We start from the raw sequence: 19963 nt of genomic DNA, 5'->3' as shown, positions 1-19963 counted from the left end.
GTGTACAGGATATACATGGGCAATTTTCCACATAGCAGGATAGATGCCTATGTTGTAGCTGTACTGGAACAGCTTGGCTAGGGGCGCGGCAAGTTCTGGAGCACAAGTCTTCAGTACTATTGCCGGAATATTGTGAGGGCCCATAGCCTTTGCAGAATTATCCAGTGCCTTCAGCAGTTTCTTGATATCATGTGGAGTGACTCGAATTGGCTAAAGACTGGCATCTGTGATGCTGGGGGCTTCCGGAGGAGGCCGAGATGGATCATCCACTCGGCACTTCTGGCTAAAGATTGTTGCAAATGCTTCAGCCTTATCTTTTGCACTGATGTGTTGGGCTCCTCCATCATTTAGGATGGGGATATTTGTGGAACCTCCTCTCCCAGTGAATTGTTTAATTGTCCACCACCATTCACGAGTGGAGCTTAGATCTGATCCGTTGTTTATGGGATCGCTTAACTCTGTCTATCACTTGCTGCTTATGCTGTTTGGAACGCAAGTAGTCCTGTGCTATAGCTTCACCAGGTTGACACATCATTTTTAGGTATGCCTGGTGCTGCTCTGGCATGCCCTCCTGCACTCTTCATTGATCCCCTGGCTTGATGGTAACAGTAGAGTGGGGGATATGCCAGGCCATGAGGTTACAAATTGTGTTAGAGTACAATTCTGCTGCTGCCGATGGCCCACAGCGCCTCATGAGTGGCTAGATCTGTTCGAAATCTATCCCATTTGGCACAGTGGTAGTGCCACACAACACGATGAAGGGTATCCTCAATGTGAAGGTGGGACTTCGTCTCCACAATGACTGCGTGGTCACTCCTACCGACACTGTCATGGACAGATTGGTGAGGCAGGTTGGTAAGGATGAGGTCAAGTATGTTTTTCCCTCTTGTTGGTTCCCTCACCACCTGCCACAGACCCAGTCTAGCAGCTATGTCATTTAGGATTTGGCCAGCTCGGTCAACAGTGGTAGCTATTGAGCCACTCTTGGTGTGGACATTGAAGTCCCCAAACCAGAGTACATTATGCGCCCTTGCCACTCTCAGTGCTTCCTCCAAGTGATGTTCAACATGAAGGAACACTGATTCATCAGCTGAGGGAGGGCGGTATGTGGTAATCAGCAGGAGGCTTCCTTGCCCATGTTTGACCTGATGCCATGAGACTTCATGGGGTCCGGAGTCGATGTTGAGGACTCCCAGGGCAACTCCCTCCCGACTGTATACCACAGTGCTGCCACCTCTGCTGGGTCTGTCCTGCCAGTGGGGCAGGACATACCCAAGGATGGTGATGGTGAAGTAAGGTATGATTCCATGAGGATGACTATGTCAGGCTGTTGCTTGACTAGTCTGTGAGACAGCTCTCCCAATTTTGGCTTGCTAGGCCATTTCAGAGGTTGTTTAAGAGTCAACCTGTAGGCCAGACCAGATAAGGACAAGAGACTAGTGAACCAGGTGGGTTTTTACAACAATCGACAATGGTTTCATGGTCATCATTAGGCTTTTAATTCCAGATTTTTATTGAATTCAAATTCCACCATCCCCAGAGCATTACCCTGGGCCTCTGGATTACTAGTCCAGCAACAATACCACCACGTCATCGCCTCCCCTAAAGATAAAGATGTTCGGATGGACTAATACAGTTAAACCTCATTAAATTGGTCAGGATTTGGAATATCACATTCAATCAGTACATTTTCACAGTGACAGTGTGTACAAAATAGGACAGAGATCACAATAGCTTTAAACATAAGGTGGATTAGGACATATACGAAAAATTAGCAGAAAATCACAAATGTACTATCACTCAAAGCAAGATAAATATGGAAATGAAAAGATAATTATATAATTTCGGTAATGCTGAGGTGGTGCAACATATTATTGTCCTTAAGTACAGCACCACAGATAAAAGGATGCAGATCCATGCTTACAGTTTCATCACACTGCAATGTTGACTATAGCCAGACCATCAAGAGACGTGATTAGTGGAAACTTAGTGCTCTCTTCTGAGAAGGAAGATGCAAAAGAAAATATAAGAAAAGGATACAAGAGGCAAACGATGTAGAGCAGGATTTTGGAAGTATACAGAATGGCTATTTATGCAAAAGACAGGTAGGACTGCATTGGGTTTTCTGGTTCAGTAGAGCTAAATTCTATGATTTTAATTATTACTATTAATTGCACAATAATGCTAATGTGTCAAAATGTGAATATTGTGTATGTTGTATTAAATTGGCTCATTAAAATTTTAAATATTTGTAAAACAGTAATTATGCCTGTCATTTTCTTGATGGGGCACAAATTTTAAATGTTCAGGTTTTCAGTCAATTGAAATTTATAGAAACACCCGCACAAACTGAAGTAGTAGCCTCAAAGCAGAAGCAAAGAAGTTAATCTTAATTTCACATAATCTATCATTTATCAATTTACTCTAGTTTCTGCTGGATGAAGAAAGAACGTGCATTTATACAGTGTGTTTCACATCCCTGGGATTTTCCAAAATGCTCCAAAGTCAACAAGTTATGATGAAAGCAAATGTGAGAGCTTTACACAGAACAATTCAGAGAGACGGTAAGGGGCAGGAGACAGACTGGGGCAAGGGGTTGCTGTGTTTGAGAGAGAGAACCAGGAGAGAGGGCGGGGCAATCCCCTGTTCCTCCCACAGAGTGTGCTGCTGAAGTTCCCACAGATCGCAATTTTCTGGAAAACAATAAACTGACTTTTTACACTGTAATATCACTGTTACAGCAGCCTGAGAAAGTTCCACCTTGTTAATGAAGTGTAACTAGATGTACTGTTGAATAACATCTCTGGGCCTGGAAAACTAGTTAAAATTTGTGCAGTGTCAACTTCTTTAGTTATGATAAAAATTCCATAGTTTCCTGAAATTATATTTTTTGTAAAGTTTTGTATGATATTTCAGCTTCTAATGTGTATGTCCCAACATTTATTTCATTTTCTGTAAAATTTCTAAAAGGTGAAGAGTAATCAGTGCGTTTTACTTCCTGTTTTGCTATCTGTGAGAATTCTTCAATGTCATTAGGTTTCTTACCTACTTGATGCCATCAATGTTGCTGGACGCTGGGAGAACCCCTTGACTTGGCACCAGATTCAAATTAGCATTAGGTAAGGTGAAATCCACGCCACAGAGATCACTCGATCTTTGCAAGCAGCTTTCTTCAATGTCAGCAATGAAGGCTGTTGCTTCGCCGCTGACCACAAAACCCAGACCATTACGTTTCCTACAATTTCTCTGTGGTCTCTAATGGCAACGTCAGTTGGAATGTTTTTAAGGCTGATTTTTTTTAAAAACTGTTCAGCAAATTCATTTGTTCAATATAAATTTCCAGTAAACAGTCACAGCAACGTGTTCTTTTAGGACAACATGGGATTTCAAACTATAATACCATGCTTATTTTGCAAAATAAAACAAAGTAAAATTAAATTCTCAAACTGAACAAAGTTTATTGCAGCAAAAGAACTGACCTCTCTTGCATAAGATAGGCTGTAGAATGATGATATAGCTAAAGATGTTTCAAAATGTATACAGAATTAAATCTGGCAACTCTTTTAAAATATATGTCAATGGGTACATTTCCAAAAAATGATTTTCCAACAACCAGAATGTCTTCCAGTTTTCTGTTTATAGATTTTTACATAAGCATGTTTAAAGATGTTTATTGTGAGCAGAGCATTTTCGTACCCCAAGTTGCATACATTCAGTTATGTCATCAGAAGATAGTTGCTAAAATAGGTTCAAAACTTAACCTTCCAGATTAGTTAACACTTCAAAAGTAAAATCTGCCAGAATGTTTTGTAAATCATTTGTTTGGAAGTTCAGCTTTGTAACAGATTATGCTTTAATGAAGATAAGGCATCTGTAGAACATATTCCCATCTGTAGAACATATTCCCATCAGTAAAGGTGTCAGGTAGGTTATGCTTACAACGAGAAAGCATCAGCCTGTCTGAATATTTTGCATCTCCCAGGAGATTACATTGCTGCAGCAGGGGCATAACTCTTTGGGGCAATTTATCCCCATTTTTATTCTTAGCGTTGGTACTACCAGGTCAAATACTACTTTTTACGAGTAGGATAGGCAAGTCAATCCAATCAGCCATCGATACCTCTCTATCAGCAGTTACATGACAGCTGCACGACAAGGACTCCCCTGAACACTTCCCTCCCTATGATAAGAGAGATGCCCTAGTTCCTGCTGCCACATAGTTACACAGGTTGGCTTACAATAGAAGCTGCAGGTGAGGGTGATGGAAAAGGAGGATGGAAATCTAACTGGTCTTTTGCTCCAGCCTATGTGCTTGCATACAGCATTAACGCATGCTACCATCAAAATCATACTTCAGTCTGGTCAAAGTGATATGATCATTTGAAAATCACAGCCCTTCTATTTCATTTCTTTCAAAGTACCTTAAAGCCATTTAAGATCTCTGGGAACCCAATTAATTTTTTTTCTTCTGTCTGCTTCTGGAAGTTCACTTCATTACTCACCTCCTCAAAGTCTTCACTAACCCATAATGGGATGGGAGTTCCCCAGTATCTGTTCCGAGAAATGGCCCAATCACGTGCATCCTTCAACCAATTGCCAAACCTCTTTTCTCTGACAAATTCTGGTACCCTGTACAAGGAAATAATAAGAGCAAATTAAATGATTCAATTAAAGTAAAAGCATTACTCTGTTAATTCAGCTTATACTTAATACTTTCTGTAGCCTTGCTTCTGAATCAACAAATTATAGGTTCAAGTAAAACTCTGGAGACTTGAGCACATAATGGTTTGACATTCATTGCAATGAAGGTTTTGGTGATCAATGCCATAAGCAAGACCGGTATGCTTCTCAATCCTCCAGTGGCAAATCTGCACCACAATTTTCTGAAAAAATAAGAATATGCCGCAGCAAACATAGCTGAAGTAAAAACCCATTGCAATGTGATGCTATTTGGGCCTGGAATGGTTTAAAATAGATATTTAAAGTTTGAACTGGCAGGCAGAAACAAGGACAAATTCAAGTTAGAGAGAGCTGATAAGCCTCAAGAACTTTTAAAAAAATAACTGCTTGATTAGTTTACCAGAGAAATCAGTGGCCACACCCTTTGCATTGAGGTTTTACAAACAACATGGAAACAAAGGCTTTTAACTATCAAATGTTCTGTAATTCAGTACTATTTCTGATTTACCATTTGGATTTTAAAATGGTATCAGACACATTGTGATCACTAACAACTACATTCACAATTCATAGGATTAATTAATTGAAATACACAAAAAATTCACACTTGGATGGTTGTTTAGGGCAGATATTTATGGCACTTCCACCAGACATATAATTTCTGCTGCTTTCCATTTTGTATCAGTGACGTAAGACACTGTCAGAACTGTACCAATGAAGATTTGTTTCAGAAAGGACTTCTTCCTCCTCTTTCCTAGGTGCTCATTTGGGATAGAGGATGACTTGCTTTGCTTCCAGTTCAAAGGGTCCTGAGATGGCTGATAAGTCAACTGCACGATCTGCAAACTCTGCTACATGCTGGGCAGGTGATGCTTGGAGGGTTAAGCAGATCAGTTGTTTGTGGAGATTTGTGCGCTCCCTCTGATGCCTCGACTTTGTTTCTGCACGTTCCCGATGAAATCTCTTGATGTGTTTGGCGCTTTCCCGAATGAACCTTCTCCATTTTGTTGGAGACAAGCCATGGTTTCCCATGAGTTGGCAGGTATGTTTGACCTCTTCAGGGATGCTTTGAGGACATCTCTAAAGTGTTTCCGCTGTCCTCCTGGAAGTCTCCTGCCTTGACTAAGTTTCAAGTAAAGCAGTTGCTTTGGGAGTCTGGTACCAGGCAAATGAACCCACCCAGCCTAGCTGGTTTTGAGTGATTAGCACCTTGAAGCTGGGCAATATGGCTTGGGAGAGAAACTGCTTTTGGACCACCTTTCTTGCCAGCGGATTTGGGGAATCTTATGACTGCACCACTGGTGGTACCTCTCCAGCACTTTGAGGTGCCTGCCATCGGTTATCCAAATCTCCGAAGCATATCGGAGCGTGGGAATCACTGCCAGTAGTGTCCCGCCTAATTTTTTCCAAGCACATATGGGATGAATTTTGTTACGTGCACCAATATCAAGGTAATGTACAGATGTACATCACCAGGAGAAGCAGAAAACCGATATATATATAAAATTTACGTTTTAAAAAAGTTACCACAGATATGGAAGAAGAAGAATATTCAAACAAGGGGTAATTAACAAGGCGCACTGCTTAGGATGTTTACTTAATATGAAGTCAAATAAAATCAGATAAAAAAGTGTGTGAGACTCTCTAACTTATATTTATTGAATTCTTTAGTTTGATTTTCCTCTCTTTATTGGAGACATTTGATCCTGGGAGATCTTGAGAAGGTTGCATTTCTGAACAATATCAAATCTAATCATCGTAATTAGATTCAAGAGCCCTTCACACATGAACATTATGAGGGCAGGATTTCAGGGGCAGAATTTGACCCTGTGGCAGTCCCCCACCGATGGGTTTGCACATTGGGGGGTGCCTTCCTGGGTGGTTCTCCTGCCTGCCCCAAGCCCCAGCCTGTCTGCAGTTTTACAGGGGATGGGGCAGGCAAGAGCTAGAGCTATGCACACAGCCACAATTTTGAGGCTGGTGGGAAGAGTTCGGGGGTGGGGGAAAGCACAGCACTGTTTCCTGTTCAGGCCTTGGCAGTCTCAGGGTATTTTTGACCAGCATTAAGTTCACAGGCTAGGACAGTGAGTAACATCCCCAAAGTTCAAGAGAGTCGGGGGCAAAGATGAGTATGGTGGCCATTACCAAGGAGAAGGTGCTAGAAAAACTGAAAGGTCTGAAGGTGGATAAATCACCTGGACCAGATGGATTACACCCCAGAGTTCTGAAGGAGATAGCTGAAGAGATAGTGGAGGTATTAGTGGCGATCTTTCAGGAATCACTGGAGTCAGGGAGGGTCCCAGAGGACTGGAAAATCGCTAATGTAACTCCCCTGTTTAAGATGGCAGTGAGGCAAAAGACGGGAAATTACAGGCCGATTAGCCTGACCTCAGTCGTTGGTAAGATTTTAGAGTCCATTATTAAGGATGAGATTTCAGAATACTTGGAAGTGCATGATAAAATAGGGCAAAGTCAGCATGGTTTCATCAAGGGGAGGTCATGCCTGACAAATCTGTTAGAATTCTTTGAGGAGGTAACGAGTAGGTTAGACAAAGGAGAGCCAATGGATGTTATCTACTTGGACTTCCAGAAGGCCTTTGACAAGGTGCCGCATAGGAGGCTGCTCAGTAAGATAAGAGCCCATGGTGTTAGAGGCAAGGTACTAGCATGGATAGAAGATTGGCTGTCTGGCAGGAGGCAGAGAGTGGGGATGAGAGGGTCCTTCTCAGGATGGTGGCCGGTGACTAGTGGAGTTCCGCAGGGGTCAGTGTTGGGACCACAACTTTTCACTTCATACATTAATGATCTAGATGAAGGAACTGAGGGCATCCTGGCTAAGTTTGCAGATGATACAAAGATAGGTGGAGGGACAGGAAGTGTTGAGGAGGCAGGGAGGCTGCAGAAGGATTTGGACAGGTTAGGAGAATGGGCAAAGAAGTGATAGATGGAATACAATGTGGGAAAGTGTGAGGTCATGCACTTTGGTAGGAAGAATAGAGGCATAGACTATTTTCTAAATGGGGAGAGAATTCAGAAATCTGGAGTGCAAAGGGACTTGGGAGTCCTAGGCCAGTATTCTCTTAAGGTTAATTTTCAGGTTGAGTCGGTAGTTAGGAAGGCAAATGCAATGTTGGCATTTATTTCGAGAGGACTAGGATATAAAAGCAGGGATGTGCTGCTGAGGCTTTATAAGGCTCTGGTCAGACCACATTTAGAATATTGTGAACAATTCTGGGCCCCGTATCTCAGGAAGGATGCTCTGGCCCTGGAGAGGGTCCAAAGGAGGTTCACGAGAACGATCCCAGGAATGAAAGGCTTAACATATGAGGAACGTTTGAGGACTCTGGGTCTATACTCGATGGAGTTTAGAAGGATGAGGGGGGATCTGATTGAAACTTACAGAATACTGAAAGGCCTGGATAGAGTGGACGTGGGGAAGATGTTTCCATTAGTAGGAGAGACTAGGACCCGAGGGCACAGCCTCAGAGTAAAGGGAAGACCTTTTAGAACAGAGATGAGGAGAAACTTCTTTAGCCAGAGAGTGGTGAATCTATGGAATTCATTGCCACAGAAGGCTGTGGAGGCCAGGACATTGAGTGTATTTAAGACCGAGATAGATAGGTTCTTGATTGGTAAGCGGATCAAAGGTTACAGGGAGAAGGCAGGAGAATGGGGTTGAGAAACTTATCAGCCATGATTGAATGGCGGAGCAGACTCGATGGGCCGAATGGCCTAATTTCTGCTCCTATGTCTTATGGTCTTATGGACAGAGCCCAGGGACAAGAGTGTCATCCACACCACTGTCAGTTCATCTAGGAGAATGAACCCAGGAGGCAAAACACACCCAGGTCTGAGTCCTGGACACCAGCGAATTCCTTGGTTACTGCAGACCCAAAGTCGGGGGCAGTTTGTCTACAGCCAACTCCTCCTTGCCCTGGAATCTCTGGCAGAGTTTGGCTGAGTCAGGATTTTCACCTTCCCCGGGGGATGCATTCCCCGCCAACTCTTTGGGTGGCAGAGTGGGAAAACCCGCCATCCAAAAAAATCCAATCTCAGGTTATAAATCTTATGAAAGAACTAGATGGTTGAGGGAACATTTTATGTGAAAGATTATTTTTCATTCATTATTATTTCATTTATTATAACTGCAATTTAGTGCAGTTTTGAGGGAATGCTATACTGCCAGATGTGCCATTTTTCAAATAATATGTGGGACTGAGGTTCTGACACTATGAAAGGTGTCATATAAATGGTAGTTCTTTCTAATCTCTATATTTTCTTCAATTCAAAATGCTACTGGTTCAATGCTTTTAATCACATTCCTTGGTGTGCCATGATTACAAAAGTGCACAAGGCACTGAAATAGCACCCACTGCAGAACTCTCCCTTGCCATGATTTTCCTTCTTAGCTTTCACCAATAACCATGTTGAAATGAATGCTTGCTGTTTGAATTCAAAATAGTATCCAATGATACCAATCTTCTAATCTCACTTGATATTCAAGCTCTTAGCCACATGCATTTCACACCTTGCACAATTCGCCAGGTGCATGTAATCTCAAAGACCTGTTCTTTAGGCAATTTGCCTTGCTGGAGCTTAGAGTCCAGGTTGACAAGTGCAAAGAATGAGTTGGAAATCAACAGTTAAAATATTGATGTCAATTGATGCCATTCTGATTCAAGACAGTAGGCATTGGTAACCTAATAATTAAAATTTAGTTGTCACTTAAGTACTTGATGGAACGAAAAATCATGTGAGATAGCTTAGTGGAGGAAACACGAATTTAATGTAAGCACTGCAAACTGCTTCTGGAGGATTTAAAATGCATTTTTTCTGAACAAAAGATATCTCAAATTTAGCACTTTTTTTACATAAAATATTTATCATGAGATCAAGATGTTCCCAAATTCTAAAGAAATTTGCTGCACTGTAGAATTAGTTTGAGCGTTGCAGAAATTGGCCAACAATGTATAATTCCAGGGGTCCTGTTTTCAGTCCGGTTCCCCAAGTTAACTGCATTTCCCTAGTTTAAAGTAGAAAAATAAAGCTAGGGACAGCTACAAATAAACTGTTCTCCGAAGTGCACTTACTTCAGATTTTGGATTTCAGTGTTTAATTTATACTCGATCCCTTCCATCAAACAGACTACAATTTTTTTAAAAATGAAAATGTTATTTTCTGATTAGTTCATCAGATGGGTTGGCATCTGCCTATCATTAATTTTGAACGAAGCTACTTTAGAAGATTTATTCATTTTTAATCACCTGGGTAGGTAAATATTGCAGTACATGGAAGAACTTAAACATGCACCCCTCGAATAAACTTTGCCCACTGTATATTGTTGTCAATCAGTTCTAAGTAATGGTCTAAAATTCAATATTAACATTTCTACTCATTTATATTTTTTAAACTTATTTTATTCATACAATTAAAGTTACATTTGGTTTTTGTGCTCGTCAAAACACAACAGACAAACAGAGGGGGATCTTTAGTATCTAATTCTCACAGGTAACGCTCAACTTGAGCTAAATTACCAATTTCCTTCGGCCTACTATGGATTTCACATTTCATTTAAATATCAGCCTGGGAAACAACGACTTGGCACTTGCATAATTGCTTTTCTTTTTATCCACCCACACATCAAATGTAGATAACTATACTTAGTCATAGAGGTCTATAGCACAGAAAAAGGCCCTTCAGCCCATCGCGTCTGCGCCGGTCAAACAAGTACCTAACTATTCTAATCCCATTTTCCAGCATTAGGCCCATAGCCTTGTATGCAATGGCATCGCAAGTGCACATCCAAATACTTCTTAAATGTTATGAGGGTTTCTGCCTCTACCACCCTTTCAGGCAGTGAATTCCAGATTCCCACCACCCTCTGGGTGAAAAAATGTTTTCTCACATCCCCTCTAAACCTCCTGCCCCTTACCTTAAATCTGTGCCCCCTGGTTATTGATCCCTCCACCAAAGGGAAAAGTTCCTTCCTATCTACCCTATCTATGCCCCTCATAATTTTATATACCTCAATCATGTCCCCCCTCAATCTCCTCTGCTCCAGGGAAAATAACCCGTCTATCTCATAACTAAAATGCTCCAGCCCAGGCAACACCCTGGTAAATCTCCTCTGCACACTCTCTGGTGCAATCACATCCTTCCTATAATGCGGAATCCAGAACTGCACACTATACTCTAGCTGTGGCCTAACTAGCGTTTTATACAGTTCCAGCATAACCTCCCTATTCTTATATTCTATGCCTCGGCTAATAAAGGCAAGAATCCCATATGCCTTCTTAACCACCTTATCTACCTGTCCCGCCACTTTAAAGCACTGGTGGACATGCACACCAAGGTCCCTCTGATCCTTGGTACTTCCCAGGATCCTACCATTCATCATGTATTCCCGTGACTTGTTTGTCCTGCCCAAGTGCATCACCTCACACTTATCTAGATTAAATTCCATTTGCCACTGATCAGCCCATCTGACCAGACCGTCTATATCCTCCTGTAATCTAAGGCTATCCTCCTCATTATTTACGACCCCACCAATTTTTGTGTCATCCACAAACTTACTGATCAACCCTCCTGCATTGAAGTCTAAATCGTTTATATATACCACAAACAGCAAGGGACCCAATACCGATCCCTGTGGAACCCCACTGGACACAGGCATCCAGTTACAAAAACACCCCCTGACCATCACCCTCTGCTTCCTGCCACTCAGCCAATTCTGGATCCAAATTGCCTTGGATCCCATGGGCTTTTACCTTCGTTATCAGTCTCCCATGCGGGACCTTATCAAAAGCCTTGCTGAAGTCCAAGTAGACTAGGTCAAATGCATTGCCCTCATCTACACACCTGGTCACCTCTTCGAAAAATTCAATCAAATTGGTCAGACATGACCTCCCCTTAACAAAACCATGCTGACTGTCCTTGATTAATCCCTGCCTCTCCAAGTGTAGATTAATTCTGTCCCTTAGAATTGCTTCCAATAGTTTCCCCACCACTGAGGTTAGACTGACTGGCCTGTAGTTCCCTGGTTTATCCCTTCCACCCTTCTTGAATAACGGTACCACATTGGCTGTCCTCCAGTCCTCTGGCACCTCTCCTGTGACCAGAGAGGTATTGAAAATTATTGCCAGCGCCCTTGCTATCTCCACCCTTGCCTCACCCAACAGCCTGGGATACATTTCATCCGGGCCTGGAATTTATTTACTTTTAAGCCTGCCAGACTACTTAGAACCTCCTCCCTTTCTATGCTAATTTCTTTAATTATATCACAGTCGTTGTTGGTGGCTAATCATTTAACTGTTACTATGATCCTTTGCAAACTAAAGAAAAGTAATTTTATATTAAATCTTCTAAAATGAAGTTTGAGAAAAGTTTAAAGGACATGTAAACGTATAGAGGACCAAAGAAAAGTTTCAGTCTTCAAATGTATTTCATCTTTCATTTTGCGGGTTAGCACAGCAGTCCTGACGAAAAGTCATCAGCCTGAAATATTAACTCTGTTTTTGTCTCCACAGATGCTGCCAGAGCTGCTAAGTATTTCCAGCATTTTCTGTTTTTGTTTCAGACTTCCAGCACTCGCAGTATTTTGCTTTTATATCCCTTGAGGTGACAGTCATTCTGTCCCCTCAGGCAAACTGTAAACATCTCCATAGCCTCTGCCAATGCTGCTCTGAGGGCAGTGTAAAGTTGAAGAACAACACTACAATATGACCAGAAGTATAACCACTGACTACTTTCCTTCAATTTGCATCCAGTCAGTGATGCATTTGCTGCCCAGGCCAAAATTGGTAAATTACTGTCTAGCAGTATTTATGCAGTTTTACCTGTCAGATCTTAGATTCAAATCTGTCTGCTTCAAATCTGACAGAGTCTTCACTGAAATATGGAAATGCTTTAACCTAGTTTTTAAAGGCATTTGTCAATATAGAGCAATAAGAAAGATTGATTTGAGTATTGCTGAAAAAAGCCATGTTGTCGAAGCTTTTCATTTTGCACTCATCAGGACAATTCACAAGAATACCAAATAAAAGGAACTACAATGTATACTTCATGAGAAGAGAATGCTGATTGGTTGGCAAGTAGACTCTGATTGGTAGAGGCTTTGGCATGGAGAATGCACCAGTTAACTGATGACTGACAGTTAACTACCAAGCTTTGCTTAACTTCAAACCAGGCAGGTTGATTCTTATTGGTCAAGGCATTGCCATGAGGAATGAACCAGAGAATGGCTGTCACCTATTTTGCTTAGTTGAAACAGGTGCAATGTGTGTACATGATTTTTCTGTCTGCAAAGAACAGGGTCCTGTGTATTAATATATGTAGCTTCTAGCACACGCAAGTGCCCCACACTGGGAGCCCGACTGACAAATTGGTTGTCAGCGTAATTCTTAGCACACTCAGCATTTGATATGATCCGCCAGTCTTTGGGATGCACAGCCTACATACCTAGCATCACACCAATAGTGAAATTCATATAGCATATTACTCATTTGTGTGATGGGCAGAATGTCTTTTTGCCTTAACACCAGCAACCAGTTAGTGGCGAACACCACTCATGTTGCTACTGTATAGTAACAGTTTGAAACTGCTAGCTTCACCTGTTCCTCAAATTTTTGAAATACCTTACACCTCCAGGGTAATCTGGACACTTTTCAGGGCCGAAAGTGGCAGCCTCAGGCCCATTCATGAGTTTGCACATTATACAGCGAGCAATGATCTGATCAGGGTAGCCATTATCTCGTAGGATAGCTTTAATGCACTCTATTTTGACATCAAGCTTGCATGGTGAGCAAATGACTTGGGTCATATTTACGAAGTTGCTGATGAGGACAATTATATAGTGCATGGAGCTGTAGAAATCCCAACAGGTATACTGACCAGTGAAGGTCAGCTTGCGGTAGATGGTAGTAGAGAACCCCCTGGCAGATTTCTCAACTAGCATGTCAAGAAAAGGGAGCTCATTTGACTGCTCCATTTCAACAGTGAACTTAAGCGCAGGATGGAGGCCATTAAAGGTGTGTACATGCCTGCAGATTCAAATATAGCAAACGTATCATCTACAAATTTGAAATATGCAATGGGGATAGGAAGCTGGATGTCATTCCATCAAAGAAGTGTTTCTTGTGGAACCCAACAAAGATGTTTGCCAGTGCTGGGCCTAGAGGGAATCTTGTGGCAACACTATCTATTTGGGCATACATGGTGTTGTTAAAACTGAATTCCACTGCACAAGTTGCTGAGTTCATAAGTTCAATGAATACTGATTCACACAATGGCAGCGGGTCTAGATCACCAAAATATAGTGCTACAGTGCAAATGTCTACATATATTAATACACAGGGCCCTGTGTTTTTTGCAAACAGAAAGAACATGTAAACACATTGCGCCTGTTTCAACTAAACAAAATAGGCAACAGCCATTCTCTGGTTCATTTCCCAGGGCGATGCCTTGACCAGAGTCAACCTGCCTGGTTTGAATTTAAGCAAGGCTTGGCAGTTAATTGTCAGTTATCTAGGGGAATGCCTCTGCCAATCAGAGTCCACTTGCAAACCAATCAGCACTCTCTTCTCATGAAGTCCAAATTATTGTTCCCTTCACATTTGGCATTCTCGCAAATTGTCCTGATGAGTACAAGACTTGTCTTTTTTCAGCAATATCTAAGTTCTGTCCTACCAAATGAAGATTGATTTTGAGTTGTGAAATCATATTGCATAAGACTACAACAAAACTTAACCTTATGCATGTCACAATCAAGCTTTCAAAAATGCCCCATCTTTTCTCAAAGCTCAATCTTCCTTCTAACACCAAAGGTTTGTTTTGATCAGCCAGCCTTCCAAAATGGTTGGAAACCCATCGCCATGATTAACAGTCTCCCAAACCAACATTCCACAAAATCCACATAGATAATAATCTATGCCTGCAATGGATACACACATGTGCCTTGTAAACTACTCATTCCACTTATCCTAGTCAGGAAAGCTCAGGAACTGATTGGCAACAACAGCAGCCAGAGTTTAGGGGCACCTAAATGTGTACAGGGGTACTGCTGGAGTTTAATCAGAAAAAAAGCATGCAGTTTACCACCAGATTACTAGTAAGATACCTGTTGCTTGTTCAGCCAGCGTAATTTTATATTAGGATCTTCTCATGAGATACCAGTCTTTTTTGGAGAACCAGGCCGGCTAGTCAAATATCAACAGTACCTGGCTTACAGATCAGATTCCCAGCTGAAAAATTGATTGTTTCTTTGGCAGACAAGAGGTGAATCCTTATTAGGCTGTCAACACAAACCAAGAACTGACAAGAGACATGATGCACCTATTCACTTAAGCTGACTACTGAAACAGATTTCAAGTAAGTTCCTTACAATAGAAACAGAAAATTCTAGAAATTTAGCATGCTGATGGGCCTGCTAACATTTAAAATGCAGATTGCTAAACTATTAACTGCCTTTGTGATAAGAACCAAGATTTCCCCTTTTCCCCTTCTCCCATCTTGTTCCACAAAAAGGAACTTCCTTACCTTCCAACTTTCAGTTCTACACCCAAAATACTGAGCTGAAATTTATTTCTGAGGCTTTGAGAGGCAGTCGGACCGGGGACCACATTTTGCCAGCAGCAGCCAAGTAGGTGGCTGCCATCCCCATTAAGAATGGCCGTCCCCATTAAGGACGGCAGCTTGGCCCCAAAAGCTATCAATCAGAGGGCTAGGCAATCAAGCAGCCTCAGCAGCGCCTCTGCTAGTGGTGGCCATTGTTGGGGCTGCACCTGGAGAATGAGGGCACTGCAATGACTGACATCCTCAAAGAGGAGTAAATGGGGTTGGGAGTTTCTGGAACAGGTCCCAGCCAGCAAGGAAGGGGTCTCAAAGGACATGCAGCACCATTGCTGCGAGGGAGGTTAATGCCACCAGATGGCTCCTCCATGGCCAAAGAGTGCCCATAACGCAGGTCACCTCTCTTCACACTCACCCCAGAGCCCATGGAGAGGCCTACAGTTTCACTTGACAGTTTTCCCACACAGCGGTGTGTCCCCCAGCTCACACCCCCATCTCCAAGGTGCTGGCAAAATGCCTGCAGAGGTGGGAGAAGGCCCTTAATTGGCCACTTAAGTGACTCAACTGGGCTTCAGGTGTGAGATGATAGGCCACTAATAAAATGGCATGGCGATGGGAAGACATCAGGCACATCACCTGATGCCTTCCTGCCTGTCCCCAAAGGACTGGTAAAATTCAGCCCATTAACTTTCCTCTTTTCAGAAGCTGACCTTCCAGCTACGTATTCCCAGCATTTTATATTTCTATCAACTATTTCTAGTATATGTAGCTTTTTACATATACTCATGTAGGTCCATAATTAAATCAGGTTCCAATAAGACACCTTAGTTGAGACATAACCAGAGGTCTGAACTAGACACTTTTAATAAAGGACCATTAAAATCAAGACTTGCTCGAAACACCATTTTTGGCTTCTACATAAAGTTGGGAACAAATCACGTTACATGGTTCCACCTAGTGGTATAAATTCACATGGCACTGAACTAAAAGTCCAATGTAAATTCAAACTTGCATAAAGTACTTTTACACCAACTCTGTGCCTGAAGATCAAGTGGATTAATTGTACTGCCATGCCCACAAGACAGTGAAATTATACCTATCTGGTGGTTTGGTTTTATTTCATTGAATTATGAAGACTTGGTGTCATTAATGTTGAGTCATAGACAAGGGCAATATATGCATTTTGGCGAGTTTCTGTTTCATTTTGACCACCCAGCTGCATTGATCTCTCTCAACTAGAAAGAACTATGCATAAGAGCTCACTGACAATGCTAATCTCTCAACATGGCGTATATTTTGCGAAATGGAGTTCATTCATTTTTTTTTAGAAAACTTCTCAGGGCCACAGCATTCTGCCCCATGATATTCCCAACCAAAAAAAAACCTTGTCACAGAAGGTAGCAGGCAAACATCAGACACGGTTAGAATTGAAAAGAGCAACAGCTGCTTACTCACCATGGATGTGGTAAAAGGGTTTATAGCCAAAATATCAGTAACATAGTAGGCAAAAAAATCCACAATTGATATCTCAAAATCATCGGAAAACTACTTTACAGGTAAAATAGAACCTAATACAGTTTCTACACATCATGTCACTATCATACATGTTGTTACGCTGTAATAACACAACCATTGGAGAAAAGTAGTATATGAATTTAAATTAAAATTAGTATTATAGTCAAACTGCCTTCTTTTAAAGTGCACCTGCAGAGAGAGAAAGGATGAATGTTTCAGGATTTTCTAGCACTTTTTGTTTTTATTTTAGAGTTCCAGCATCTGCAACACAGTATTTTGCTTTTGCCTTCTTTTAAGTTCCCTTCATTTTCAAAAAAATGTTGGTGAATATTTTAAGATGCTGATGCACAGAACTGTTTTACAATTCTTGTATCTAATTAATCTGATATAACAGGGCTTTGAAGTTTGAAAACCTGACATTTAAGTACTAATGCACAGATAATAATGAAGTGCATTTCATTACTTCAAATAAAGTAGGAAAGTAAGATAAAAACAAAAAGCTAAAAGCTACTGCGGATGCTGGAAATCCAAAACAAAAACAGAATTACCTGGAAAAACTCAGCAGGTCTGGCAGCATCGGTGGAGAAGAAATCAGTTAACGTTTCGGGTCTTCATGACCCTTCGGCAGAACTGAGTATAGTTAGGAGAAAAGTGAAATATAAGCTGGTCTAAGGTGGGGGGGCGGGGGGGGAGAGAGAAGTTGAGGGTGTGGTGATTGTGGAGATAAGCAAGCAGTGATAGGAGCAGATAATCAAAAGATGTCACAGACAAAAGGATCAAAGAGGTGTTGAAGGAGGTGATATTGTCTGAGAAAAGTGCTAATTAAGAATGGAAGACAGGATACTCAAGGTACAGCTCTAGCGGGGGTGGGGTGGAAAGACTAAAAAAGTTTTAGTTTTAGATTTAAAAATAATGGAAATAGGTGGGAAAAGAAGAATCTATATAAATTATTGAAAAAAAAGGGAGGGGGGAGAAACGGGGTGGGGATGGGGGGAGGGGGAGTTTAAGATCTAAAGTTGTTGAATTCAATATTCAGCCCGGAAGGCTGTAAAGTGCCTAGTCAGAAGATGAGGTGCTGTTCCTCCAGTTTGCGTTGGGCTTCACTGGAACAATGCAGCAAGCCAAGGACAGACATGTGGGCAAGAGAACAGGGTGGAGTGTTAAAATGGCAAGCGACAGGGAGGTTTGGGTCTTTCCTGCGGACAGACCGCCGGTGTTCTGCAAAGCAGTCGCCCAGTTTGCGTTTGGTCTCTCCAATGTAGAGGAGACCGCATTGGGAGCAACGAATGCAGTAGGCTAAGTTAGGGGAAATGCAAGTGAAATGCTGCTTCACTTGAAAGGAGTGTTTGGGCCCTTGGACGGTGAGGAGAGAGGAAGTGAAGGAGCAGGTGTTGCATCTTCTGCGTGGGCATGGGGAGGTGCCATAGGTGGGGGTTGAGGAGTAGGGGGTGATGGAGGAGTGGACCAGGGTGTCCCGGAGGGAACGATCCCTACGGAATGCCGTCGGGGGGGTGAAGGGAAGATGTGTTTGGTGGTGGCATCATGCTGGAGTTGGCGGAAATGGCGGAGGATGATCCTTTGAATGCGGAGGCTGGTGGGGTGATAAGTGAGGACAAGGGGGACCCTATCATGTTTCTGGGAAGGAGGAGAAGGCGTGAGGGAGGATGCGCGGGATATGGGCCGGACACGGTTGGGGGCCCTGTCAACGACCGTGGGTGGAAAACCTCGGTTAAGGAAGAAGGAGGACATGTCAGAGGAGCTGTTTTTGAAGGTAGCGTCATCAGAACAGATGCGACGGAGGCGAAGGAACTGAGAGAATGAAAGTAAGATAATGAGTATTAATACTTCATTTTTTCTGCATTTACTACTAGAATCTTAACTTTGCTTTCAATAAAGAGCAAAACTGTCAAATGTAAAATAGACAGTACAAACAATTGTTTATGCTCAACTGATATTCATCTAATTTAACTATATGAACAATGAAAGGCTCACAATAACTTAGTGCCAGTTTAAAAAACTTGTTCCAAAACTCTGCTGCTTCTTAAACTATCTCCAAAACCAGCCTGCCTCTAACACAATTTAATTAACCAACCCCAGCCAACAGTCACCTCAATTCTGTGTTCCTGCCCAGTTCAGCAGTAGATTTGAATAATAGCACTAACTCTAGCCACAAGGCATCAAAGGTGATCCAGGTGAGATTAATTATTTCGGGGTAATGTTGTTACCACAAGAAACCGCAGGAACATCATTACCCCAAAATAATTAATCTCATCTGGATCATCTCCTAGGTCACCCAGTTATAAGAAATTCAAATTTCAGCAAAAGGTAACACTTTCCACTTACTCGATTATGCAGTATGCCAAGCTACCTGCATGCAAATACAACTGTCAGTGAGAAGCCATGAAAGTCTGCTTGCTTAGCCTCTTAGCTAGAACATAGGACTTAGGGGCAGGATGAGGCCATTTGGCCCTTCGAGCCTGTTCCATCATTCATTAAGATCATGGCTGATCTGGTTGTGGTCTCAAATCCACTTTCCTGTCTGCCCACCATTACTCTCAACTCCCTCTTCTATCAAAAATCTGTCTAACTCTGCCTTTAATAAATTCAATAACCTAGCCTCCACTGCACCTCCACAGAATAGAGCTATGTCTGGAATCAGTATGCGTTTAGTATGACTTCTACTAAAGTCACTGGCGGAATTGGAATCTAGTCTCGTTTGCTCCTGTTGGCACAGTGTGCAATAACACCACAGATTCCAGACTTGGAAGGACAAACTTAGTCATCTTTCCTGCTATTCAGTGACACATCTAGGAAAGAGCATATAGATAGCAGTTCATGTAGGATCTATCTTCGTCGTGATGGCCTCCTTCAAAGGCACAGCCTGGAAACACTTGCAGCCTAGTCTGAAGAATGACCACCTGAATGTGATACTAGAGGCTGCCAGACTATGTGAATGTCACCATGATAAAGTGATAGCTGATACTAAAGGGAAGAAAATTTTGGGTGGGAAGCAGTCCAGTCCAAAATTATCTTCAGCTAAATAAAAACAGTTAATGGTAATGTTTTCAATGTGTCTTGTTTCACGGCCAAAGATTTATGAATGCACAATGAACGTCATTATCTATTGTGGGAAACTGTTAAATGCTAACTTAATCTGGTCAAAATTAATGACTGTTCACACAAAATTTAAAAAAAAGTTTAA

The 19963-nt window shown here is 42.0% G+C and overlaps 1 protein-coding gene across 3 annotated transcripts in view; it reads right to left on the bottom strand.

The window, feature by feature from the left end:
• The window catches only part of iars1 (isoleucyl-tRNA synthetase 1), a 189664-nt gene that overhangs the window by 105898 nt on the left and 63803 nt on the right, over window positions 1-19963 (bottom strand). For all 3 annotated transcript variants that reach the window (XM_078543384.1, XM_078543383.1, XM_078543385.1), the window contains exon 14: window positions 4503-4629. In XM_078543384.1, the coding sequence (XP_078399510.1) occupies window positions 4503-4629 (127 nt within the window). The remainder of the gene's footprint in view (window positions 1-4502; window positions 4630-19963) is intronic.

This window comes from Cetorhinus maximus, chromosome 6 (assembly GCF_964194155.1).
Source record: "Cetorhinus maximus chromosome 6, sCetMax3.hap1.1, whole genome shotgun sequence".
Classification (NCBI taxonomy): domain Eukaryota; kingdom Metazoa; phylum Chordata; class Chondrichthyes; order Lamniformes; family Cetorhinidae; genus Cetorhinus; species Cetorhinus maximus.
The sequence above is the reverse complement of the archived record's forward strand: the minus strand, read 5'-3'. Positions and strand labels throughout refer to the sequence as shown.